The 26,196-nt window shown below is 51.5% G+C and overlaps 1 protein-coding gene across 3 annotated transcripts in view; it reads left to right on the forward strand.

The window, feature by feature from the left end:
* PBX1 (PBX homeobox 1) overlaps window positions 1-26,196 on the forward strand; it is a 136,501-nt gene that overhangs the window by 82,149 nt on the left and 28,156 nt on the right. For all 3 annotated transcript variants that reach the window (XM_064148234.1, XM_064148235.1, XM_064148236.1), the window contains one exon: window positions 25,364-25,608. In XM_064148234.1, coding sequence (XP_064004304.1) covers window positions 25,364-25,608 — 245 coding nt within the window. The remainder of the gene's footprint in view (window positions 1-25,363; window positions 25,609-26,196) is intronic.

Below are 26,196 nucleotides of genomic sequence, written 5' to 3' on the forward strand. Positions count from 1 at the left end.
CCTCATGGTGGTGTTGTGGTTGCTTATGTTTTCTCATTTCACCTGGTGCAAGATTTCTGGAACTAGAGCAACCAGTGGGTTGCTTCTTGAAGGACTCCTGCAGTGAGAACTGTTTAGCCCTGCAAAGGTGGGAAAAGGTCAAATTGCTGGAGTTAATAGTTGTCTCACCAGCACAGGGGAGGATGTTTCCTGTGGTGATTTCCCTGTGAATCGTGTTGCAAAGAGCAGGAACATGTGTTTCTGGCTACAATAAGGAAAAGCGAAAGGGACCCAGTTTGCTACTTATGCAGGTCAGAGCCATCATGAGGAGGTAGGCCTGAAGTTTGAGATGTAACAGCTGTGAGTGGGTAGGGCAGCTGGGCTGAGCAGCACTGGAGGCTTAGGGAGCATTTGACTTTGGGTGTAGTGGGACCCAATGGCAGCATAGTTGATCTGTCTTGTAAAAGACACTGACTTGGTGCCCATATTGCTGCACATCTTTGCCAACATTGAGAGAGGTGATCAGCAGCTAAATAAGCAGAGGAGGTTGCACCACCTCTGTGCTCTCTCTTGTGGACAGGGGTCTCATGTCCTAATCCAGGGTTAGATGGCTGGGAGTTGTCTTGGGAGGCAGTTCTCGTGAGCCTTTTAGTGCATGGGGCTTCCTTTGTATGTGCAGAGATGAAGCTTTGTAGCTAAGCGAGATCAGAGGAAATTTGGATACGAAGACACGCGCAAGCCGAAGTGAAACATCTGCTGGGGTCTGAAATCGCTGTCCTCCCAAGAGCGGCGAGTGCCCTGTGCTTTGGAAACCTGCTGGTGTGCCCAAGTTAGGATGTCAAGTACTTTGCATCTTTGGAGGCTGCATCTTGAGCGTCTGTGGTCTGTACCAGATACCTGTTGGCTGACACCTGGGGAGGAGAAGCAGGCCCAGCTATGCTCTCCTGCCGCCACATGAAAGCATCTGAGGTCGTTGCTGCTTCTGTAGCAGAGCCCTGTGCCGCATCCTTTTTGCCTGTCTGGAACTGGCTTTGCCGATTTGGTTACAGCCTTCCACTTTGTGTTACTTTTGTACAAAACAAAATGTTGGCTTTCTGGGCTTGAGGGGTGCATTTCTTGAAAACATTTGTGAATCTTTTATTCATATGAATTATTTTTTTCTAGAGAGCAGTGTGGCTGCAGCAAGATAATATGATTTGCTGTAAAAGCCATAGCTGTGGAGGGTCCGAGGTACAAAGCCAATGGAGTATTTGTTCAGAAAACTACTGATTGAAAAGGAATTGCACTGAAAGGACAGTGTGAGTTCATCCTGGGGGTGCGAATCAGCAACCCTCCCCACTCTTAAGTTGACTGCAAAATCCTTTTCCCTGCAGTGGGCACACACTCTTGCACCAGGTGCAGCTATCTCAAGGTAGCATCCATGTTCAGATGGGATTTGGTGGAGCAGCACTTCTGTCTGCTTAGTTTTCCCTGCTCCATTTTGTGGCTGGTAGCCCTGGGGGCTAAGGGACACCGTGATTCCCTTTGGGATGGGAGGCACGTTGTGGATTCCCCTTTCTCCAACTGAGACACAGAGAGCCAAGTGCATTTCTGAGCCAGGCGGACATTGGATGTTGGCTCTTTGGTTGCTGTTTGAGCGGTTGGTTGGGTTTCAGTGGTAATGAGGGAATCTGTCCTGGTGCAAAATCAAAACAGAGATGGAGAAGCCTCATATTTTTCTGCGAGACTCCTACTTGCACAGGAAATTCAAAAAGTTGCTTTGATTTTTGCAGTCAGGGGCAAATGCAGCTCTTTTCTGTGTTTCATAAAGGGAGGTTCTTATGATCAGTTCCAGGACCTGTTGCAGCTGCTGGCTTTGGCAGTCCTGAACAGTTTTAGCTCCAAGGAAAGAGACAATATTTCGGTATCAAAGGGTTTTTTTACCACTCTGCCCAGGCTTCAGGAGCATAGGTATACCACCCATCTACCCTGACCTGGATGATGAAAAGGCAAGATATGCAGGGCCTTCATGCTCGTTAATTGCATGCAATTAAGCCCTGAAGCTTTTGCCATACCTGCTGACATCAAGCAATCGCTTTTGGGCCGTTGTGGTTGCAGTTCTGCTCTTGAAATCCTATTGGCATCTCCCTGCCTTAATGAAAATCTTTGTCCCAGGCTTTGGGGTGCTGGTGGGGCCTAGAAGAGCATTAAGATCTTTTAGTGAATTGTCCCCAGTCTTTTTCTAATAGCTCAGAGCCAACCGTGTGTCCTGGCCACGTGGGATGAAGGCATGAAACAGAGTCAGCATGGCACTATTTACTCCCTGAGCACTTTCAGCATTCAAACATGACAGGCTGTAGCTGAGCCTCTCACATGCTGCTTCACCTCTCTCCATTTGTGGTTTCTCCACCGTAGGAAGAAAGGGAAGGGAAGGATTTACCCTTCCCTGTGAGCGTGGCTAAACATCGCCAAAGGTCTCCAAGGTTGCTGGCACTAGTTAAATGCTGAGAGGATTAATAACAACCTGCCCTGGTTTTGCTAACGTGCACCCCTTTGGAGCCCAGACATTCCATTATTATTATTGTAGCTCACAGGACACAGGGAAGCTAAGGAGTGATGCTGACCTCACCTCCATTGCTCTGCCTTCATCTTGCTTGGTCGTCTCCTGCCCAGTGCCTGCCCACAGCGTGAGTGGTTTATACACCAAGCTCTGAGCAGCTCCTGCTCTCTGGAGGGTGTGAGGGAGCCCAGTGGCTCCTTGGCCCCATGCTGGCTTATCCCCACCACCTTGGGGTAGGCTAGGCTGGTTGAGGGGATAACGGGGGAGCCTTTGGCTCTTGGGCTGAAGCTGTTCACTCCTTGCAGATCTTTGCAGCTCTAGGAGTCAGTCAGATGGGGAGTGAGGAGAGGGCAGGGGGAGCAGAGGCTGGGGGTGCAAGCCTGGCAGAAGGGGTTACTGCCAAATGCAAACAAAAACGTGATGCAAATGAACTGTTTGCAACAGGTAGCCTTAATCAGATGCTGTCAGATGAATTCAGCATCTCTGATTGTCGCCTGCACTAGCCTCCCGTTCAGAAGCCCTCATCTGCTCCAGATGTGGTTTAATTTACTGCGACTTGGCTAATTACTGTAATTAAGGATTAATTACTGTTAATTACTTTCACATAAACTCAACGCCAGTCAAAGAGCGGAGCCTTATGAAGCCTGCCACAGCAGTGAACATGAACTCAGCAGCTTGGGTGGGCCCGCCAGGTCCTAGGGGTGATCCCGAGCTGGTACCCACCACCCAGATGGCCCTCTGACCCTAGCCCTTGCCCCACGGGTCACTCCTTTCCCGCCCCTCCTGAAGCTTGTGGGCACGTGTGGCAGGGCTCCAGATGGCATCCAGCAAGCCAGCCACTGTTATTATCATTAATAATTAGATAGAAGGGGGATTTGCTGTGCAAACGCTGGTTAGGAAGGGGCAGCCAGCAGCATCTCCGGCAGGCTCTTGAAAGATGCAACACATTAAGCACCTTGCCTATCTCTAGCCTTTCCCGTTGTTGCTCCCACCCACCACTTTCCTCTACCACTGCTGCCTCAGCTGGGGGCTTTGTTGGAGGCCCTCAGTATTCGAGAGAGCCAAAACTGTTACCTTTCACCAATGTCATGCACGCAAAAAGGTGCTTTGGCGGACGAGGGAAGGAATCAACCCTGTGCTTAAGGGAAAAATCAGTGGTGATGTGTCGGGGAGCACCAAAATGATTCATGGACATGGTGTGCAGTATTCCTGTGGGATGCAGGGGTCTGCTGGTGGCAGAGGACTTGCCCTTCTTCCCTGGCTCCTTTAGACTTGTTAGGCTCAGCATCTATTTGCCTTATTAGTTTTAAAAGTCCTGGGCCTTTTTCCACCACAGCAGAGGGAAGAAGACCCTGTCAGGGAGGGGATGAGATGCGGCAGCAGTGGCAGCAAAGCAGGGACTGTACCATGTCATGTCCTCACCCGTTGCCCACAGCCCTGGCTCAGTCTTGTGGCTGTGTGTATAATATGAAGGCAAGATGGGGAGAGAAAAATCGGCATGATTAGATGGGTATTGTTCTATTAGATCTCTGCCTGCTTGCTCTTGTGTCTCAGCATTTGAAGATGAAACATATTCATTTAGCTCCCAGGATGAATGGTTTTAATAAGGGGAGCAAGATGAGGTGGGGTAGTCCTGATGACTTCAGAGACCCATCAGCTCTCCCCCTAAGGCCATTTTGGTGATGACATAGGCCACACGACCATTAATGCCACAATCAGGACAAGTTTTCCGTGTCCCTGTGAATCCTTCAGCTGGGAAGAGCGTGTTTTAGAGCCCAGGAGGAGATGTGTATCAGCAGTAATCGGATTGAGCCTCAGGGGAGGGCAGGCAGGGGGTTGAAGCAAGGGCTCCCAGGATGCAGTTCCCGAGGGGAAATGAGGAGGAGCAGGGATGCAGTCTGGCTGCCTGAGGGGGCTTCAGAGGGCAGTGTCTGCTGGACTGCCACCTTCCCCACATCCGGACACGTGGCAGACGCCGTCCTGCATAGGGGCCGAGACCTTGCAGCGCTCATTAGTTATTTCTGCCTTTGCCATTCCCCCCAGCCCTGACTGCTTCACTGCCATCGCCCTCCAGGCTGGCCATGACCTTCTTAAATCCCAAATCATGATAATTCCCTTTACTAGGAACATCTCTGGGACAGGGAAGTGACACTGTGCCGCTGCCGGTGTCCGTGTGCCCCGACCTTGCGCTCTGGAGCCGGCAGCGTGGGGAGGCAGTGTGCTCCAGAGAGCGAAACCGGGGAGCCAGCCGGCTCCGGCTGTCAGCTCCGCTCAGCGCGGCTGTCAGGCGCAGGGATGCGCAGGGCCTCATTGCTTTAATTGACACCTTCCCCTCTCATCCCACGCTCGGCCGTCCCACCCTTATCCTTCCCTTCGTCTTCCTTCTGCTCCCTAGGAGGAAGCGAAGTGTGGTCCAGCCCTTTTCCTTGCTCTTGTTCCTCTGGAGCCAAGGCTGAGGGAGAAGTGGGGAGACCAGGCTGGGTTCAGGAGCCCAGTTGGCATCCTTCACATGACAGTTTTGTGTGTGCTGATCTTCCCAAACACTGCAGCATCCCCTGTGGATTTCCTTGCCCCTGTCCTTTTCCAGGGACAGAAATGTCTTGTGGCAGAAATTCCATGCAGAAATGTCTTGTGGCAGCACTCCTGGGTAATTGCTGCCCATGGAAGAACCGGAGCCTGAAGACCTGTAGGATTTCTGGTCACACCTTGCTGTTTTGGAGGCATCTCTGTGTGCTTGTCAGTGAAGAGCAAGGGCTGATTGCTTTGTGGAGCATGTACCGGTCGTGCTGCAGGGCCTTATGAAACCCGAAGGAGGGGGCCAGGGGAGCTGTTGGATGGCTTCATCTTCCCCAGTCTTCTCTGATGCAAATTGTGCCTCTCACATCAGGGCGTCCTGCTGAAACAGCCTGCTTCTTTCTGAGCCAGAAGGGGAGGTAAATGACCATTATATGCCAAGGGTTTGGGGCTGGTGCCCTCTTCCTGGAAGGGACAGCAAAGGCATCTTCTCTCTTTCCGAAATGAATGGGAACCAGCAGAGCTTGGGTCTCTTGTCCGTCAGCAGCTGCAGGCACAGACTGTGACTTGGCCTGAGCAGGACCAAGGTTTTTTCTAGAAGGTTGTTCAGGGTGAGGGGCCTGTGTGGAAAATCCCATGTCAGGAGCTCCAGGTGCAATGAGTGCTCTGGGGAAATCGAGATAGGCAGTACCTGGGACTGGTGCCTAGGCCAGCTGTGATGGCAGCCTCCTCTGCCTGCTGTGTGTTAATGACTCCTGTCCCCATCTCTCATACCACTCGACCCTGGCCACTCCATCCAGCACTCCAAAACTTACCTACTGTAGCTAGCAGAGGCTCCATAGTTAATCTTTCCCTTGGATGGAAGTCTTAGAAAGCTTTGCTGTGCCCATGGCTGGTTGTGTAGGCACCAAACCACCCTTCCTCGCCTGTGCCTGCCGGGAACACGCCGTGCAAATAAAAAGCAGCTGCCCTCCCTCTTCCCCAGGCTTCCCTTGCTGGGGGTCTTGTGAACCAGCTCACCTCTGATGTTCGACCCAGGCGGCTGGCACAGGCACCGGGGAGAGATCTCTTGTGGGCTGTGCTGCCTTTGCTCTGTTTGTTTTAGAGATGGGAGCCCTTTGATGTCTGCCTTGGCAGCTCGGGTTCTGCCAGGAGGCTCGGAGCAGCCTGTGTAATTAGCCCAGAAAAATGCCGCTTTCATGTGGGTTGGGAGACCCAAGCGGAGAAGAGATTTCCAAGGGGCTTTGTTCTGCTGTGGAAAAATGTTGTTTGGGGCTTGGTGGGTTTTGACAGAGCGCTTCTTGCCCTTCCCTTTTTCTCCTACTGTGGGATGGAGCTTGGGGGGTTTGGCAGGGAAAAGCACACGTGGCAAGCTGCTGCTGTGGGAGACAGGCCCCTAAGTGCTGGGCTGGGGTTTTGGGGGCGTGCAGAAGTGCCTTGTGCTTGAGCAAGGGATCAGCCAGAGCCATGCCCCAGCTGGACCAAGGAAAGAGTCAAACAATCTCAATCTAGATATTGTGGAATTGTTTCCTATGCCCTAAAGAGCACCCAAGGCAGGCTGCTGCTCTCAGGTCCTGATGGTCCCTGCCTGCAGGTGTTGCTGGCTGCACAAGTGTCTACCAAGAGGCAGAGCAGACTGATGTAATCTCTCGCTGTTGAGTCCATGCTCTCTCAGCAAGCTCTTGAGCCAGTGATTGCCATGGGTGGGTCACGTTTGGCAGGTCCATGTTTGTTGTCCTAGGGTGGTGAGAGCCCCCATGGCTGCACTGTGACTCAGAGCCCCCATGGCTGTGCTGTGACTGTGTGGTGAGAGCCCCCATGGCTGTGCTGTGACTCTGTGTGGTGAGAGCCCCCATGGCTGTGCTGTGACTCTGTGTGGTGAGAGCCCCCATGGCTGTGCTGTGACTTTGGGCTTCCTTTCTTACACCAGGCATGTGAAAAAGCACAGGGCCTTGGCATGGCAGGTTGTGGTTTCAGTTTTGCTTTTTACCTGCCTTTCCCTCTGCCTGTAAATCAGGGGGCTTTGGCAGCGGGATGGGTACAAGGTGCCAAGATCTGTGTCCCTGCCTGTGTGGCAGTTATCCATGTGCCTGCCTCACGATATGGAAGCTTTCCAGTGAAGCAGTTTTCATTCCCAGTTGTTAGTGGGTACAAGCCCAGGTGATTCTTCTCCTCGTGGCTCCCAGGCACATGGCACGATTGCAAAGCAGCTATTTGCTTTCCTCTAGCTTTTTGGTCCCAGTAGGGTACTGCTGACCTCATTGCACCTCTGCATCCACCAAGCCTTCAGCTCCATGCATCATCTATCCTAGATGGTCCAGGATCAGCACAAGAAGCATCTTTCTACAGCTGTTGCCCTGAGAGGGATTTTGACCCTTTCCTGCCTTCTTTGGAGTGGGGAATGGGTGCATTATTTTTTGCATGCTTTTTGCATCCAGGTCCTCCCAGTTGCAGTGGCACTAGCAAATAGGGGCCAGAGGTACTCTGGCAGGAAAGGCAGAGATGTCTTCCTAGCCCAGGAGGTAGAAATGTTGGAAAACTAGTTTTCAGGATCCTGGGCACTTGGGAACATATTTATGTCAAGGTAATGGTGAGGGTCTGCTCTGATCTTCCCTGTGTGGCAGGTTCTTTCCATCCCAGAGAGTGGTGGTGAATGGTGCCACGTCTAGCTGGCAGTTGGCACCAGTGGTGTGCCCCAGGGATCAGTGCTGGGCCCAGTCCTGTTCAATGTCTTTATTGATGCTCTGGAGCAGGGGATTGAGTCCAGCATCAGCAAGTTTGCAGATGACACCAAGCTAGGAGCAGGTGTGGAGCTGTTGGAGGGCAGGAGAGCCCTGCAGAGTGACCTGTCCAGGCTGGATGGGTGGGCAGAGGCCAATGGGATGAGATTGAACAAGACTAAGAGGAAGGTTCTACACTTTGACCACAACAACCCCAAGCAGCACTACAGGCTGGGGCAGAGTGGCTGAGAGCAGCCAGGCAGAGAGGGAGCTGGGGGTGCTGGGAGAGAGGAGCTGAAGATGAGGCAGCAGTGCCCAGGTGGGCAGCAGAGCCAATGGCATCCTGGGCTGGCTCAGGAGCAGTGTGGGCAGCAGGACAAGGGAGGTTCTTGTGCCCCTGTGCTCAGCACTGCTCAGGCCACCCCTTGAGTGCTGTGTCCAGTTCTGGGCTCCTCCATTGCAGAGAGCTGTTGAGGTGCTGGAAGGTGTCCAGAGAAGGGCAGCAAGGCTGGGGAGGGGCCTGGAGCACAGCCCTGTGAGGAGAGGCTGAGGGAGCTGGGGGGGTGCAGCCTGCAGAAGAGGAGGCTCAGGGCAGAGCTCATTGCTGCCTGCAGCTGCCTGCAGGGAGGCTGTATCCAGGTGGGGTTGGGCTCTTCTGCCAGGCAGCCAGCAACAGAACAAGGGGACACAGCCTCAAGCTGTGCCAGGGGAGGTCTAGGCTGGCTGTTAGGAGGAAGTTGTTGTCAGAGAGAGTGATTGGCATTGGAATGGGCTGCCCAGGGAGGTGGTGGAGTCGCTGTGCCTGGAGCTGTTGAAGCCAAGCCTGGCTGGGGCACTTAGTGCCATGGTCTGGTTGACTGGGCAGGGCTGGGGGCTGGGTTGGGCTGGGTGGGCTTGGAGGGCTCTGCCAACCGTTTAAAAAAAAAAGGCAAGCAGCAAGAGGCAGGGAGCACTTGGGAAGCTGAGCAGTGCATGGGTTTTATTTTTCCCCCACTTTTTTCTCCCCTGAGATTGAAAGCCACAAGAAGCAAGCCAAACCCACCCAACAAACCCTAACCAAGAGAAAATTCATTACTTTTCTCCACAAAGCGGGGCTGACGCACAGAGCTAGCTGCTGTGAGCATGGGCAGAGATCTTGCCCTCTGCTTGTTATTTCTCTTGTCTTGCTTGGAGACCTCGTGCCATCTTCCTGCCTTGAAGGGAGCCGTGGGCCCTCCCCAGGGAGGCCTCTGCTCTTCCTAGGTCTGATTCCTTCAGCTTTTGCTTTGGAGGATGAGTGGATGCAATGGAGCCCTCCGCACATGGGGTCGGGGTCCCAGGTGCCCACACCTGCTGTGGGTGTGTACGTAGAGGGTGTGGGTTGTGCAGAGGAGTGTGGTGTTTAGAGCACGTTAATGAGCACGCGGGAGAGCAGAGAAAGTGGATCAGTTATGGTTCCGATCTGGCTGCTGTCAAAATACGGTGCTATTTTGACGGTTGCTTTGTCTTTGCTCTCCCAGCAATATGAAGGTAGTTTCTTAGCAACAAAACTGTGTTCGCAAACAACACCAGTGAAAAACAAGCCCCTAGAAGAAGAGGAGGCGGTCTCAAAAGCGCCACTCCTGCGTGTCCCCTGGCCCTGCCGCAGCCAGGAATTGGACGGAGAACATCTCAGACGGTGGCAGGCATCTGCCCATGGTCGTGGGGCTGTGTGAGCACTGCCCTGCTGCTCCCTTGGGTGGGTTGCTTGGGATATGATCGCTGTTGCTTCTGCAGATGGGTAAATTGAGGCAGCCTGGAGGGGCAGAGCGTCGTGGGGGTGGCCTTTGGGTGGCATGGGAGGGGTTGAACTTCTGCTGAATACTTGCCCCGCGGTGGCTGGCAGGCACTGCCTCTGACCGCTCTTGGCTAAGATCTTCTCCAGGGTCTTGTCCCTGCATCTCAGATGGATCCCAGAAGGAGGGCAGGAGGGAGCTGCCTGCAAATGATTTTGGCAGTGGTTCTCCTGTGCAATTTGGAGCGTCTCTCCTTTGAAGGCGGCACTGGGCCTGGTGTCTGTGCTGACGTTGGAGTCCATGCGAGCAAGCAGTTCCCCCAGCCAAGTATCTGCCAGGCTGTGTCGGGAGAACTTTTATCATTTCTGTCACAGACATCACAACTCGCTTGTCTTACCATACATCTTCCTAAATGTGACAGAATATTCAGCTGTTATTAATTGAATACTCTCTAATTTAACTGCTTAGCAGGAGGGAGAGTGACTGGTTTGTCTCAGCATGGAGAGCTGCCATTGGGGGTGCACGAGGTTTTGGAGTGTGAGGAAGTGATTTGGGGTGCAAAATGGGGCTTTTGGACTTGTTAGTATGGGCCTTCTGCCCTGCACGGGCCTGATCCTGAGCTTTATCCTTTCAAGAAAGGGCTCCAACATCTGCCATGGCTTCTGGCCCTAGGGCACATGGCCAAGCCCAGACTGGAGATGCTGAGGACATTGCTGCCTCTCTACCCCATCCAGGCAAAGGTGAAGCGACACCCTAGGAGCATGGCCGAGAACTAATGGGTGCCTGGGAGGGAAGATGGTTTGGATTGAGTTTGTCCCAACCTCCATTCAAATGCCTGCATGTGGCATTTGAGGTGGATGAGTGTATCCTTCTCTGCTGAGCTGCAGGAAGCAAAGCTCAGCCCCTTTGGTGGGCTCCTCCCCTCTATCGCAGTGCCTGTGGTGACCTGTCTGCTCAATCCTTGGCAGATCCCGGTTATGGCTGCTTGTTCTCCTCCTCCTTATGTAGCTCCAGAAGCTGTAGAGATGTCCCATGTGCAGACTGGTTTTTATGGAAGAGTTGCTGAGGAGATCAGCTCCTTTGTGGGCTGTGAGAGGCAGCCCTCCTTGCTCTCACCTGCGTGCAGGCTGGTGGGGGACCATCTCCTCCAGCTTACCCCAGCCCCGTGCCTGCCTGCACACATGCGGGCTCACATCTCTCTGCTGCTCTGCCAGAAAGTTCAAACCTGGAGTCAAGTTTATTGTTTCTATCTCGTTTATTTTAAGTATAGTTTTACACTTTATTATATGCTGTGACATCTTAAATGGAGCCTGTCACTCTATCTTGACTACTGCTAGGGGCTACAGCCACTTACTGTGTCAGACTTTTCGGCAGCCCTGATTAACGATATCAAAACGAATGGATCCCAGCAAAGGCACCAGCACAAAAATCAAGGGATGATTTGCATATTCAGGTGATGTGTGGCATCAAGAGGTGATGGCTGGTGCAGGGACTGCACCAACATCCCCTGTGGACCCACAGATCTGCTGCTGCACATCCCTCTGTACGGGACCTGCATGTCTCGGTAAGGTTGGTGCACAACTTGCACGTGTTGGTGTCGTTGGTGCACGCCTACATTTGGTTTACTGGGTATCTTCAGCCAAAAGGAAGAAGCCTTACTCCTCTTTCCCAGAGTCTTTTCATCTCCCTGGATAATATATCAATTAAGATAGCTAAATGGAATAATATTTTCTTTTTCTCTCTCCTGAGCCTGTTGGGACACATTGCAGCATTACCCATACGAATGCTTTGCTTTTCTCTGTCCTCTTTTTTTTTTTTTTTTCTTTCCCTGAAAGTAACATTTTGTTAGGTTAATTCATGCACTGAAAAAACAAACTTTCCGTTCTTCCAGTCCAATCTCCACTTACAAGTCAGGTTTTTGTAACCCTGTCATTAAAATGCGAGGTAGCCTACAGTAATTTGAATATTTCATTCTGCCGGCTGCTAATGCACTCTGCATTACAGATGGTACTTGCTCCATCCTTCTGGACTGGGTTCAATTATAAATGAAAGTAGGGAGCTGAGATTTGTCTTTTTGTCTCTGCTTAGTTAGAATAACACAATAAAGCTTGATGGGTAGGAATTCCTCAAGCTGCCTCCTCTTTGCCTGCGATGTCTCCCGTGTAGCTTTCTCCTCTCCATAGCAGGTCCCGCTTGCCTTTCAAGTCGAGCCCGGAGTATTTAGATTGGCAGTGGCAAGGTCTTTCACAAGTCATTTTTGGCTGGGATCCGGTTTATCCCCTCTTTTGGAAGTGCTCAGTACAGTCCTCCTTTTTCTCTCTGTTTATTTGCTGGCCTCTGTGTCCTCTTTTCGCATCCTAGGCAGGGAGCGGTGGTAGGAGAAAGCTGCTTTGGCTGGAGAGGGAGGTTGGTACATGGCTCTCGCGATGATGGGGCCACTCCTGGATCTGTAGGGGATATCACTGCTCTGCAGCGTCGTCCTTTCTAAAGCAGGACAGCAGCAACAACCCAGTCCTCAGATGGAGAGAGGTGATGGGGATGCAGAGCAGCCCTCCATCAGTTGCTGCTGTGGGCTAGTCCCGAAGAATAACTCGTCCCAGTCCCCTGGGAACGACAGGGCCCCTGGAGATCCAAAGAAAACATTTACCTCTGCTCCGTGATTAACAAAAGGGGGGGGGTCAGGAGCCTACAGCCCAGCTGCACAGGAGCTCTATATTACATACAGATGCCTTCCCCATGCAGTTAAAGCAATATTGCTGAGGGAGTCGGAGGAGGTGAGGGCAGGGCTTTCAATTTGGTTTTACATTTACAAGGACCAGATGGCCTTGCTGGAGATGATCTTTGATCTGGGACACAGACGGAGTTTGGAAAAGAGGGGGTTTGGGTTGGGTTGGGGGTTTTTTTGCTCCCTTTTTAATCTCCTCTCTATGGCAGGGGCCTCTCTTGTAGGAGCAGGGGGAAGCTGTGTATCCCTCTGTCTGACCAGTGTGCCCTGGGGCTGGGTGTCAGCCCCCCTCTGCCCCAGGGTGCTGCCTGACCATGCGGATGGGTGGGCTTGGTGGTAAAGCTCCGAGCGAGATCGTCCAGGGTAGAAGGCAGAGCCAGATCCTATTACTTCACCGCCCCGCAGCACAGAAATCTGCGTCAACAACCTCTTGCGAGGAATATAATTAAACACACTCAGGCGGCTCCCAACAGCAACGCCACTCATTGATCCTTTTTTATTGTCTTCCCCTATTTTCTCTGGCGCCTCCAGCAGCGCCGAGGTGCAGGGCTCTCTCCTCCCCTCTCGCCTGTTTTGGATTTCTTTCTTCCCCCCACATGTTTTGAACCAAGCAGGAGCGAAAGCAGCCGATCCTATTTCACAAGTGCTTGGACTCTCGCAGCACTCTCCCTCCTGTCCAAACAGATCGTTTACAGAAGGGGCCTCTATTTAAAGAAGGAACTGAACGTTCAGAGCTGCTTTCTGGCCTTAAAACACTGCTGCCCGGCTGTTGCCTTTCAGAGAGTCGGGCTTTGTCTGGCACACGCAAGGACCAGGCTTGATGCCAGGCTCAGCAGGTTGACATGGTAGTGCGAGGGGCTGAGCGTCATGCAGAAGGTGTGCTCCTGTATTTGCCTGGGGTGAAGGAAGCCCAGCAGCGCTGGGTTCCACATAGCACGCCTTAGCCATGGCAGTTTGATGGACCATCTAGGCTTGGGCAGGCTTTGTCTCTTTGTGGTTCTCTGAGACAAGCTTGCAAACCAAGCAGATGGAAGAAGAGCTTCCGGGTGGGCTTTGTCATCTATGTGTAGCCTAGAGAGAAAGATCTTGTGTAAAGGAAGCCTGTGAGGAGTTAGGGGAGCATTTAGTACTGGAGAGCTTTGGCGCTTCTAAAACACAGGAGTGGCATCCATGCGGGCTCTAGGTTCTGTCACCTGCGTGACATCTCTAAGGCTGTGAAGTGGCCTATTGTTGTCCCAGTACAGGCCACCACTGAAAGTAGATGCCCGAGATTGTCTGGTGAGCTGCATCTAGATAGTGGCTATGCTACAGGAGGTGACTGGGATTTCCAGTGCCTGTAGTTACAGTTGCTTCTTGTGCTTTGGGTTTGGATATCCTTGTAGGCATGTAACTTTCGGATTTCTCATGGAGAGGGCTTTGGATCACCTTGTACCATGGCAGAAGTCCTCCTGGGGAGGAGGGGTGGTTTGTAATGTGCCTGGAGCAGGAACCCTTGGCTCTCAAGGAAGAGCAGTGTCCAGTCTCCTCGCGGGGCAAAGACTGAGCCATGGCTGACCCACAGGAGACAATTACCAATGGCAGACAGTTCCGATCCTCTCGTAGTTGCCGAGGCTATAATTGTTTCTCCTGTGCCAGGGCAGCAGGTTTCTTACTGCAAAACACGTCCCTGAAGTCTCACCCTGGGCGGAGAGTCTTTGCGTAATCGTTGCTCGTTTCTCTGCTGCTTCTTCCCTGCCCGCACGCACACCCAGAGACGTTAGCTGCGTCTGCAGCCGCTTCCTCCCAGCACCGGGGAGGAGGCTGCCCTCGGGCAAGCAGAAGAGCTCCTGGGTCGCATGAGAAGTTCACTGCTGCAGATGGGAACGCAGTTCTCGGAGATTCTGGGCACGGAGCGTGGCAGTAGGCAGGGAGCAAGGGGGGCCCTCGGCAGTGGAAGGAGAGGAGGTGGCCTAGGGGACTCCGCCGTGGGAAGCTGTGACACGTCTGTCCCCAGCTTTTGGTAGAGATGTCTGTCGTGGGTTTGTGCTGCCCGGGATGAAACCCCACTGTGTTACATCCTGGGATGGCTTGGCTCTGGGGCCTGGATAATCTCTCCCGAGTCCAGCCCGTGGCGGTGCAGCAGGTACCTGCAAATTGCTCAGCAAGCCCCGGCCTTGAGGGGGACGCTGCCACCTGATGAGCTGCAAGCCAGCTGTCCTTGGGCACAGCCTCACAGGTTATCTTACCTGAAGGATGGCAGGAGGAGGGAACCTGAAACACAGCTTCTCGGCTTGGCCTCGCAGCAGTCTTTCACCTATCACAGGATATCAGGGGTTGGAAGGGACCCAAGGAGATCATCGAGTCCAGTCCCCAGCCTGTGACTTTATGCGTTGAGCAGCCGGTCACAGGCTGAGTGTCCAGGGGAGATGACCTTTCAGAGAGGGGAGCAGGCTGGAAAGACAGCTTCCTTCGGGGGGAAAACCTCTCTTTGTTCCTACTCAGTTTTCAGGGCTTGGCCTGGGGCGGTCAAAATGGGACCCTTGTCCTCTGAGGGGCTCTGGAGGCCCCACTTCTCATTAGCAGATTCAGTTCATTCAAAGGACCCGTTTCTTTTCAGCAAGGGGGATTCATATGCAAAGCACCGCGCAGATCCCAGCCCTACTGGCGTTTGGAGTGGGGGTGTTTATGGCTGGACTTGTCCTGGGAGCAATCCAGTCTTTTGTTTGCTGATTTGTTCCTGCAGGGCTTAGGGAGCCTCATGTCCACTCCATTCTCCAGGACAAGATGTGTTTCCAGGCACCACCAAGTCCAAGGCATCTCCTGAGGTGGAAACAATAACTTATTCTGTCCATCAGGGACAATTTACTCTCTTGGTGCTGCAGAGAGGACTCCAGTCCATCACCCAAACTCCACCAGAGGAAAATGAGGTCCTGGCACAGCAGGGACCAAGGCAAAGCCCTGTGTTTAGCCATCTCTTCTGTTCACAATAGCAAAATCTCTCTTTTTTTGTCCCATATCACAATTTAGGCATGGAAAAAAACCCAGGCACACTCCAAGAAGTGTGAGAAGGGAAAACACGTGTGCACCTTTGTGTTAGTCTTTCTCCCCTCCGCTGCCTGTAATGCCAATTTACCATCCTAGCCACCAGCTTTTCTCCACTGTAGATGCTACTCCCCTGAGCCAGGCCTGCCCTGGTGGTCAATTAGCTGGATTACATCTTCTGCTCAGTCCTGGCCCAACAACAGAGCAGCACTGAATCTCACCCTGCTTGCCTTTATCTGCTGCAGCTTCTGCTCCAAACAGCTGGAGGTCGGTCCCATCCCCCACCCATGGCAGGGGCCGGGGCAAAGCGGAGGAGAGTAGGATGGAGGAGGCTGGGTGGCCATGGGTAGTCTCTTGTGGTGTGGTTGGTGTGGCTGGAGAATTTGAAACACGCTGGGTTAGCCTCTGCAGATAAGGGATTGATGACACTTTGCAGCTGTAACTGGAGCCTGCTAATCCTGCCCTGCTTAGGAAAGGGAAAACTGCTCTGCAAGATAAGCCCAGAGCAGATGGCTCCAGCCTAGCTCCCCAGCAGCAGCCTGCTTCGTGGCCAGAGCACAAGCCTGGTGTGGGGATGCGTGGGCTGCTCCGTGTGTGTGTGGACAAAATCTATCCTTGCTTTTCCAAAGAAGGAGGTCCAAAGCAGGTTTGACCCCTTTGTGCCCACAGTTTGGCTCTGGGGTGATGAGTCTCTGGTTTGCAGAGTGTTACTGAAGAAAGTGGATGTGCTTAATTAGGTGGAGTTGTGAGGGTTTGCTGTACCAGGGGGCTGCAGCAAAGGTGGGCCTGAAGCTGCTGTAACTGGAAGGAGAGGAGGTGTTTTGCCCACCAGTGGGGTGATTGGCCTGGTTTGGTCAGCTCATTTTTAATGTCTACAAGGGTTTCCAGCCTGCTTTCTGCACCTAAACCACCTCTGCTCAGCAATCTGCTTGTGGTGCAAGAGGTACAATCAGCTCTGATTTCTGAGTGTACCTACCCTCAAAGCTCAGGTGGGAACACCACAGCTGGGAGTTTCACTGCTGAGGGCAACCAGCTTGTGGTGAATCATCCATGAGTAGACCCAGCTTGTGGAGTCAAGACTGGAAAGAAAAAAAACCACAAAAGTTTTACATTTGATCTGCAGTGCTTCTTTTGACCACAGTGTAGCAAGAACCAGGTGTGCAGGGACAGGGTCTAAAGGTTCTGTACCCATCTTGGTCACTGACCACTAGTCAGCAGGAGGAGGATGGTGGAACTGGAAAAACGAGCTCTTCGCTTCATTCAGTGTCTCAGGGAGACACATTCCTCTGGGCATCTGATTGCTGATAAACACTGCAACATTGTGCCTTATTTTTCTGGCTATTTTGGATCATTTAGGGAGAACTTTTCCCCACCTCAACATGTTAGTGATGATTTTCCAGACCTTTTGATTGTTTTGCTGCCGTATCCTTGCTTGTTATGGGAACCCTATTGGCATTTGGTTGGGAGAGAACTGATGCAAACTCTGTGCCAGTGCTATGAAAACACAAGTCTCTTCTGCAGCTTCCATGGCACATGCAGGCTGCATCCTCCTGAAGTGAGGGAGAGCTGCTGCTGGGAGCTGAGAAGCTTTCTGGCATGTGATAAATTCCCTCCTCCCATTTCCCACGCCCTAAAATCACATTTTAGGGTAATTCAGACTTTTTTTTTAAAATTTGGGTTGGATTGAGCACATAATTGGGGCTTCTCCACCCTAGAAAGATGGGAAGTTACTGGTTTGGTTGCTTTGAAATTGACCCATTTTGGTTATTAAAGAAAAAGGAGGAGGGGGAAAACAATAATGTGAAATGGAGGGAATCATAAAATCACAGAACTTTAGAGGTCGGAAGCAACCTCCAGAGATGATCAAAGCAGCAGCACTCAGGGCAGTTCACACAGGAGTGCATCCAGGTGGGTTTTGAAAGTGTCCAGAGAAAGAGACTCCACAACCTCTCTGGGCAGCCTGCTCAGTGCTCTGTCACCCTCACTGTAAAGAAGCTTCTCCTCATGTCACTTTTGATTCAGGAAACAGTTCTGATTTATCTGAATTTGGGTTGTGATATGAGTTTCCAAAACTGATAGTGGGTAGGAGAGTGCTGGGGGAAGTGCCTTCTGCTGTTGGTCTTGGCCTTGGCTGGGTTTCTGGTTGTTAGCTATGGCTGGCATTGGCTTCTGGGTCTAGATGAACTCTGAGATGATGTGACTTACTTCTGTCTCTATGGGGTTACATATCTTATCACAGTTAGGTGTGCTGTATGCACTCCTCTGAAGCAGGTCCAGAGGAGAGCAATGAAACTGATGAGGGGGCTGGAGGAAAAGTTGCATCAGGAAAGGCTGAGGGAGCTGGCGTTGTTCAGCCTGGAGAAGAGGAGACTTAAAGGGGACCTTACCACTCTCTACAACTACCTACAATGAAGTTGCAGTCAGGTGGGGGTTGGACTCTTCTCCCAGGCAACTAGTGACAGGACAAGAAGCTGCATCAGGGAGTTTTAGATTGAATATTAGGAGCACTTCCTCACAGAGTGATTAGGCATTGGAATGGGCTGCCCAGGGAGGTGGTGGAGTCACCATCCCTGGGGACCTTAAAGAGAAGATTGGATGTGGCACTTGGTGGCATGGTTTAGCTGATGTTGTGGTGTTAGGTTATAGGCTGGACTTGGTGATCTCAGAGGTCTTTTACAGCCTCAATGATTCTATGACTTGAAGGACCACTTCTCCACCTTCAAAAGCGTCTGTCACAAAGTAGTTGAAGTGCCTTGTGTCCAAACAGCCCTGATGGGTGTTCTTGTGTTGAGAGAGGAGGTGGCTTTGTGAGAACCTTGGGTAGCTTTGCAATGCTTACAGATACAAGCCTCTCTCTTGATTTATTGCCAAGATTTTGGGTTTGATTTGTGGCTTTAGGCCCTGAAAGATGGTGGCAGAAGCAACCCATCAGTTTCACAACGTTCCTCCTTTTTTCTGGATGATAAATAAAAAAATAAGTAGATACACAAAAAAGCCATTTTGCCAGCTGTAATTTTCCATGCTTCATCTCATGGCAACCTGTTTTGGAAAATCTGAGCAAAAAGTCTGTTCATGCATTTGGAAGTTTTGGAAAGGTTGGAGTGAGGAGGGGGGAACCTTTATGTTGATTGTAAGAAAAAAGCCTAACTTCTCCTAATTCCTGCTGTCTGGAAAGGTGTGTGTCTGTGCAGTCGGAAGTTTCTGGCTTACATTTTTGTTGGAAATAGATGTTTGTGTTTTGATGCTGATTTTTATTATGGCTTTTTGTAAACGTTGAATAGCCTGGAGAAGAGGAGGCTCCGGAGGGGGACATTATCGCTGCCTACAGCCACCTGGGAGGAGGCTGTGGCCTGGTGGGGGTCGGTCTCTTCTTCCAGGCAACCAGTGACAGAATAAGAAGATGCAGTCTCAAGCTGCACCCAGGGGAGGTTTAGGCTGGATGTGAAGAAGTTGTTCTTCATAGAAGGAGTGATTGGCATTGGGATGGGCTGCCCAGGGAGGTGGTGGAGTCACCCTCCCTGGAGGTGTTTAAAAAGAGACTGGATGTGGCACACAGTGCCATGGTTTAGCTGATTAGATCATGTTGGGTGTTAGGTTGGACTTGATGGTCTCAAAGGTCTTTTCCAACCTGACTGATTCTGTGATAAAATCCAACCGAGGTGATTATTTAACATCAAAAAGTGCTCCACCAAGATTGTTGATGCCTGTTGAAGGTGGACACTGTGAGCTTTGCTGAAAAGACATTTACATTGGCATCTCTTGCATAGATCCTTGAACTGGTGGTGTGCAGACCCAGCTGGAGGTGCTTTAGTATCCTTCACAAAGCTCTGAGAATTCATTTATTCCTCCTGAGTGTAGGGTCTTGAAGGTGGCTTTGTGTTCAAAGAGGAGATTCGAGACACTGGAGTTTCTTTTGTGTCTGGGATTTGCTGTTGCAGAAGAAAGTAGGCTGCAAATATACTTGCCTAGGAAAAAAACCCTGGACTTTAGGTAGATACATGGGGTCTGGGGGCTGAAAAGCAGAAAGCACAAGAGCACAAAGAAGTTTGGGAAGAGCAGCTCAAGCCCATGCTACCATAGATTGATCTGGAGAAGAGAGGGCTCCAAAGAGACATAATAGTGGCCTCCCAGTACCTGAAGGGTACAAGGCCTACAAGAAGGATGGAGAGAGACTGTTTACAAGGGCCTGTAGGGATAGGACAAGGGGCAGTGGCTTCGAACTAGAGAACAGCAGATTTAGAGTGGATATTACGAACAAGTTCTTTACCGTGAGGGTAGTGGAATACCAGAACAGGTTGCCCAGGGAGGTGCTTGAGACTATCTCCAAGGTAAAGCTTGACAGGGCTCTGGGCAACCTGATCTAGTTGAGGATGCCCCTGCTGACTGCAGTGGGTGTAGATGACTTTTGGAAGTCCCTTCCAACCCAAACCTTTCCATAACTACATCTCTCCTGACTTGGTTGTGACTATACGTATGAGGAGGACGTGGACAGCTAGCCACAAGCCATTTAACATGTACCTGTCCTCAAATAAGAGGCAGATACAGGAGCATTTTCCTGTCCGGTTCAGTGCTGTTGATCTTCAACATTCACAAATGTGTAGTGAAGCTCCAGGGGGTATTGAAATCAGCTTCAAATAAGGTGATTCATGACTAGCGGTATTAGCAGGCACATTTGCTGCATCGTGGCTGTCCTCTAAGCTGGCTGTTGGTGTAGACCTGGTAAATATATTTAAGGAAAACCAGTGAGCTCTTCTGAATCTTGAATTTGGGTCTTCACAAGCCCAAGTGAATATTGCAGATGGTGGTTAAATTCCGACAGGTCGGAAGAGGGCTGACATTAAATGGGTGTTTCAAAGCCTGGCTGTGATCTGCGTGAGTCTGGGCAGGAGTTTTGGAGTTCCTGGGGAGTAGCTGCCATGCCTTCATCATCCCTACCACCCTAGAGGGACACCCACCTGCCCTGAAAAAGATTTAGGCTAAAGCTTGTTTATCCAGTGTGTGGGTGACTTGTCCATGCTTCAGTGACAGATGAGCACCTTGGTGGGGAAGGAGGCATCTCACTCTGCTAGATGAGAGGATAATGAGAGTAGCCAGCAGTGCTCTACCAGCCTGTCAAGCATCTCTGGTTTTCCCATGGGAAAGTCACACCAAAGGCCATCACAACCCAAGCAAAGGAATTTTCTGCCTCTCTTGAAACTCCGTGTTGGGTGAGTTGTTCTCCCCCCCGTACATCTTAGGCACAGTGGAGGCAGGAAAGAAAACCCTTCTGAAAATCACAGCCTAATTACTCCCATCTGCTCCGGCACTGCTTCCCATTTCTGCCTGCCAGGATGCTTGTCTCCGATGCTAAGTAGCACATTATTTTCGATAAGTTGCAATCATTTACTTGAAATCTCTTTCTCCTTTAAAATGTCCCCCTGGAAAGGCAATTCAGCAAGTTGGCAATGGGCAGAAACAACCACAAGAAAACCTGTCCAGAGGCAGCCCAGCGCGGGCAGGACAGCGAGCACACATCCTGCACTCTTTAAACCTCACAGCAGGTTTCTTCCAAGGGTGGGTTTGCTTAAATGTCCAGCTGCTGCCACCAGCCCTTGGCTGGTGGTGTCAGCACACAAAGCTGTAGAAGCCAGCTCATGCAGCTGGGAATGGCTCTTAACCAGGCAGTCCCAGCAAATTCCGTGGGACCATGCTTTTGACTGATGGAAGTCAATGGAGAGTTGAGGAACCAATGACTGTGCTGGCTCTGGAGGACCTCTGCTTTCATCATCCACTCAGATTGGCTTCATGCCACTCAGTGTAGTGTGTCATCTTATTCCAAGAGGTCCCTGTTGCATCTCTGAGGAGGCTGTTCCTACTGCTTCACCTTGTCATAGCCTCCTCTAGTGTCTTCTACTTGGTCTTTGGCTTCTGTGCTGTCCGGCCCCTAGCTGTGTATGGGCAAACACATGCAGCAACACCCAAGGGGAGGCATGGGGATGAGAAATGGCAGGGAACGCTGTACCACTGCAGCTGACATGCCCTTGCCAGTGGATATATCCCATGCTGGGATTCTGGCCAGGACAGGCTCCTGCTTCCCACATCTCTTCAGCTTGAGGACACTGACTACAGTAGGAGAAATTGTCCTTTCTGGAAGAAAGGTAGAGCTTGAAGGTTTGAGCATCCTCGTCTGTTGTTTTGCCTGTGTTGCCCATGCACCTCTGAGCTGGATGATTTGGAGAGGCTGGAAATTAAAGAGGTGCTAAGATAAAGCACTTTGGGGTGGCCTTGGAGGAGAGAGGTGGTTGTATGCTTGGCTCCTGTGTGAGCTGGCTTCTCAGGTTCTTTTGGAGAAATGCTTCCAGGAAAACGGAGTAAATAAAGCAGGGAATGTTGACAATGACTTAGAGGACCAGGAGAAATCTGGTAGCTATGTTTGTGGATTTCTTAGGTGTTTTCACAACCCCAGGCTATGCCCTGGGTTTTAAAGGCACCTTGTCTGGCAAAGGCTGTTTCTCCTGCCCTGTGGCCCCAGCCTGTATGTATGTCAGGCTGCATGACTGCCCTAGCACCCGTGAACACGAGGCACGTGTTGGGTGCTGGCTGTCCGTCTCGTGTGAGCGTGGAGCTTGCTGCTTTGCAGGTTCTCCTCAGAGATCACAAGGTTGGTGGGAAACATCTTGGAGCATCTTAAAGCTTTGCTGACTTGATGCAGTTTTCATCCTGTGCCCCCGAATTGCAGGGCAGGCAAGGAGCCCGGGACCTATTTTTGGCTTTGTCTCCTCACCTCATTCCCAAAGGCCAGTCCTTCTGTCACCTCTCTTTGTCCTGTATCACAGCCACACTGCTAAGCCAGCCTAGGACTGGGACTTGGATGCCGTTCTCTACACACGGTGGCTGTGACACCTTACTCAAGAGGGAGAAGCAAGAGTGTGCACTGGGAGCCATTTCCCAGCTGCTGGAATAGGTCTCCGTGACCCTGGTGACGTCTGTGACCAGACCGCAGGCTGGTGGCTTGGCGGTCCCCAGCTGCTGGCATCGTTGCCCGTGGCCCTGCTATGACCACGCTCCTCAGTTCCCCTCTGCGGTCAGCACTTCGCATGGTGCAAGGCGCGCAGCTCGGCTTTGCTTTTTAAAACACACAACACACAGATGTGTGTACTTACACCTCCGCGTGTGCGTTCATCTGTTTTTAAATGTCACATATATGGAAACGGCTGTGGAGGCAGTGCGGGACCTCGGCGAGCGCCGAGCACCCTCTAGTGGCATTCGTCACGGCTCCGGGGGCTGCCAAGCCGTCAGCAACGCAGCCAAGGACAGAAAGTCTTGCATGAATTTTCCTCCCCCCGGCTGCCAGTCGCTATCTCTTTTTGTTCTTCCCTTCCCCCTCCACCCCCCATCTCTTTAGTCGGGATCAGCACATGGTGGGTCCTTGGAATGCCAGGGCAGACATGCTGGGGGTGCCGCTGGACGGCCAAGGATCACTCTGCTTTATTTATTACATTTTAACTTGGTGGGAAAGCTGCAGCGGGTTGGGTGCTGCCTGTGTCGGCCCACCCTGACTTCCCAGCTGGCAGAGCGGGAGCTGCAGCCTATCATGGGGGACGTTTGTGAGGGTGAGAGCTGCCCAGCACCCCGGGCATCCTGGCAAGAGGTAGGCTGGAGCTGGGCACAGCGCTGGGAAGAAAAAAAGGAGCTTTTAAATAATCATTTTGTCTTCTCAGCTGAGCACAGCCTTCGAGGGGTAAATAGGCAGCATCACTTCTGCTTAGCCACCTTGTCTTTTCCATTTATTTACTCCCCAGCTACGTTCTGAACTGGCAGTCAAGTCCAGGGCATCCCTACACAGCCTCGGCTGGGTTTGGGTCTCTGCTGCAGGGACTGGTGTCCATCCGTGGGGTGCTGGGGATGCACAGCACAGCCGGTGGGTGCCGGTCCCAGTGCGTTGCACAGCAGTAAAGCTCAGGGGTTATGCAGTGCTTTTCATCAGAAAGCAGCTCTCTAAATATAAGCTAATTAATCACTCGTGCCTACCTGTCAGGTCAGTGATTCCTGAGATTTTTAATCTAAACATATTTTCCCTTTCGAAATCCACATGCACCTGTTTTTGGCAACTGCACGTTTGGATTTGTTTATTTGGGGAGTTCTATTTTTTTTTCACCTGTGTTGTTTTGCGTTTGGGCTTTTGATGTGCTTTAATTCAGTGGTATTTTTGCTGTCCTGGAAGAATAGCAATGTGATTTTTTTTTTTTCCCTAGGAAGTTTGTCTCTCACATTCTAGCACTTCCCCACTTCCCTCTTGTTAAGGATTTTGGCTACATTTACCTCCTGCTTTAGTTTATGGACTGCAGACCCCGAAACATTTTCTGGATGGAATCTGAAACCCCTCGGATTTATTCCGCAGCAAAGCACGCAGCTGGGTGCCAGCGGTGCCATGGGAAGCCTCCTACGGTGAGGGGAGATGCTGATCCTGTCACCTCAGGGCTCAGCAACTGGCACCCAGCTCCAAATCTGACACCGTGCCCCCGTCGCTCCATACAGAAACGACCCTCCCTGCTGTGGAATTGCTTACTACTAACTCATCTTACTGGCAGTGTTCCGTGGCTGGGCGTTTTTCTAGCTTCCCTTTTCCCTGGCCTTCCCACCTTTGTGGGTGCTGGATAGCTTAGTCAGAAAAATGCCAATACATGCAAAGAATATTTTCAGCAGAGTTTGAAGCTTGGAACAGAAGAGGGGTTTAGTGTTAGCCAGGCCTCTCAACAGGCTCTTTTACTTCTGTTTTACACTGGTAGTAGCTATGTTTAGCTTAGAGTGAGGAGGACCATGCTTAGTATATGGCCTTTTTCTTTTACCTCCTGTGCTTTTTACTTCTTATTGCCAACTGATTTTAGACATTTTTTGTTTTTAATGATGAGGAAAAATCCCTTGCTCTGGTTCACACTTCAGATTTAGAGGGTCAAGTTCATCTGGAGTGTGAGCAAGCATGGTTCTGTTAAAATCCATGCAGCCTTGTTCCCTGCTCTGGATGTGCACCAGCATGTGCCTGGGGGAGTGTTTGCAAGGTGTTCTGAGCTCCCCATCCTGAGACGGGGGGGGGAAAACAATGTTCGATTCTCACAGAAAATGCCCTTTTTGTTCACTCATTGAGGATTTATTTTGCAGTTGCATACATCTGCACATGTGGCAGTCTCAGGTTGTGCTTCTGTTGTGGGACACACAGAGGAGCACACAGAGTACCTCTCTCTCTCAGGTCTGTGAGATCCTGAGCAGCTGAAATGCTCCCATTTTTTATTTTTATCCCAGGAAAGCCCTTGCAGGAGAAGGACTTTTACTCAAAACAATAACTGGTGTGGGGAATACAAAGAAGGGAGGAAAATTCTCTCCTCAGAAAGTCACTCTGCACAGATTAATTTATTGCTGCCTCTTCTCTCAGCACAGTTTAGGCTTCACTGGAATGCCTGAGTTGTAAAACAGAAAGCGTTTTCTAAAGAATAAAATATATTTTGTATGGGTTTGGGCCTGTTTTTCCACTCTGCAGCTAAAAGCATGGCCTTGCAAGCCCTCTCCCTCTGTGTTTAAAGCTGGGGAAACAGAGCCACCATCAGCCCTGGGGTCTCTGTGTCTTCCTCTGCCATCTGGGGTTGATGGCTGCTGCAAACGGTGTGGGGTCAGGCATAAATGACATGTTGGGTGGCATTAGAGAACCTCAGGGCAAGCCGAGGTCTGGAATAGAAAGTTGGGAGTCTCTAGCCCATAACTGAGCCAGGACATGAGTCTGGCAGCAAGAACTGATATGTTTCTTCTTGTTATGATTGGTGTTGCTAGCAGTTGTGCTGCATACTTGAACACAAAGTGTGGCTTTCTGGGTTACCTCTGCAGTGAGCTCTCTGGTGGCTCTGCCCTACTTCTTCCCCGTGGAGAGCTGGTGTGCCCTCCTCACTGCTGCTGGGCTGGAGAGCCATGGAGCTGTGCTTGTTAGTGAGCACTTGCAGCACCAGGACTCAGGCTGCCTGTTGGGGTACCCGTGGGAAATGACAAAATGCCCCTGTGATGGGCACTGAGCCCATCCCATCCAACTAGGGTGAGCATCCCCTTCCCTGAGCTAAGCCCTCGCTCCCTTTTGTGTCTCCTGCAGTGCTGAGTATCCGGGGAGCACAAGAAGAGGAGCCCACAGACCCCCAGCTGATGCGGTTAGACAACATGCTCCTGGCCGAGGGAGTGGCAGGCCCCGAAAAAGGAGGCGGCTCGGCCGCTGCGGCTGCCGCTGCTGCAGCGTCAGGAGGAGCAGGCTCCGACAACTCGGTGGAGCACTCCGACTACAGAGCCAAACTCTCCCAGATCCGACAGATCTACCACACGGAGCTGGAGAAGTACGAGCAGGTAACAGGCTCCTTCATGATGGAGGGCTGGGCTGGTACTGGTGGGACGGTGGGAGCGGGTTCTGGGGCAGCCAGGAGAGCTAACGTCCGTTGCCAGCACCGTGCAGTGGACATGCACAGTCTGGATCGCTGCTGACATCTGTTGTTAGGAGCATACAGGCAAATGCAGGTAGTTGCCATTGCAGTGTAAACGAGCTCCTCTAGGTGTGGGAGAGTTGGGTTTTTGTGCTGGGATGCTGTGCCACAATAGACTGGGCACGTGCTGCCCCTTTGGTTTTCACTTTTCACTTTTCACTCCTCCCTAATCCTTTGCCAGAAACTTGCCCTGGGAAAAGGGAGTGCTTTTCGACGTGCTGGATCAGTGCAGGCGTTTTTCCAAGCAAGGATTGAATCAAAATCTTCCCTGCCTATTTTTTCTGCTTGAAAAGTTCTTTTTCTAGAGAAAATGATTCTTAGAAAAAAAGTAAAAGCAAAACTCTGGGTCATGAATGCAGCTATGGGTAACAGTGACAACTGCATGAAAAGCTTCACAGGGCAGCACTCACAACCTGCTTCTTTCAGATGTTTCCAGATGTTTTGCAGAGCTCTC

This window comes from Pogoniulus pusillus, chromosome 8, assembly GCF_015220805.1.
Source record: "Pogoniulus pusillus isolate bPogPus1 chromosome 8, bPogPus1.pri, whole genome shotgun sequence".
Lineage (NCBI taxonomy): Eukaryota > Metazoa > Chordata > Aves > Piciformes > Lybiidae > Pogoniulus > Pogoniulus pusillus.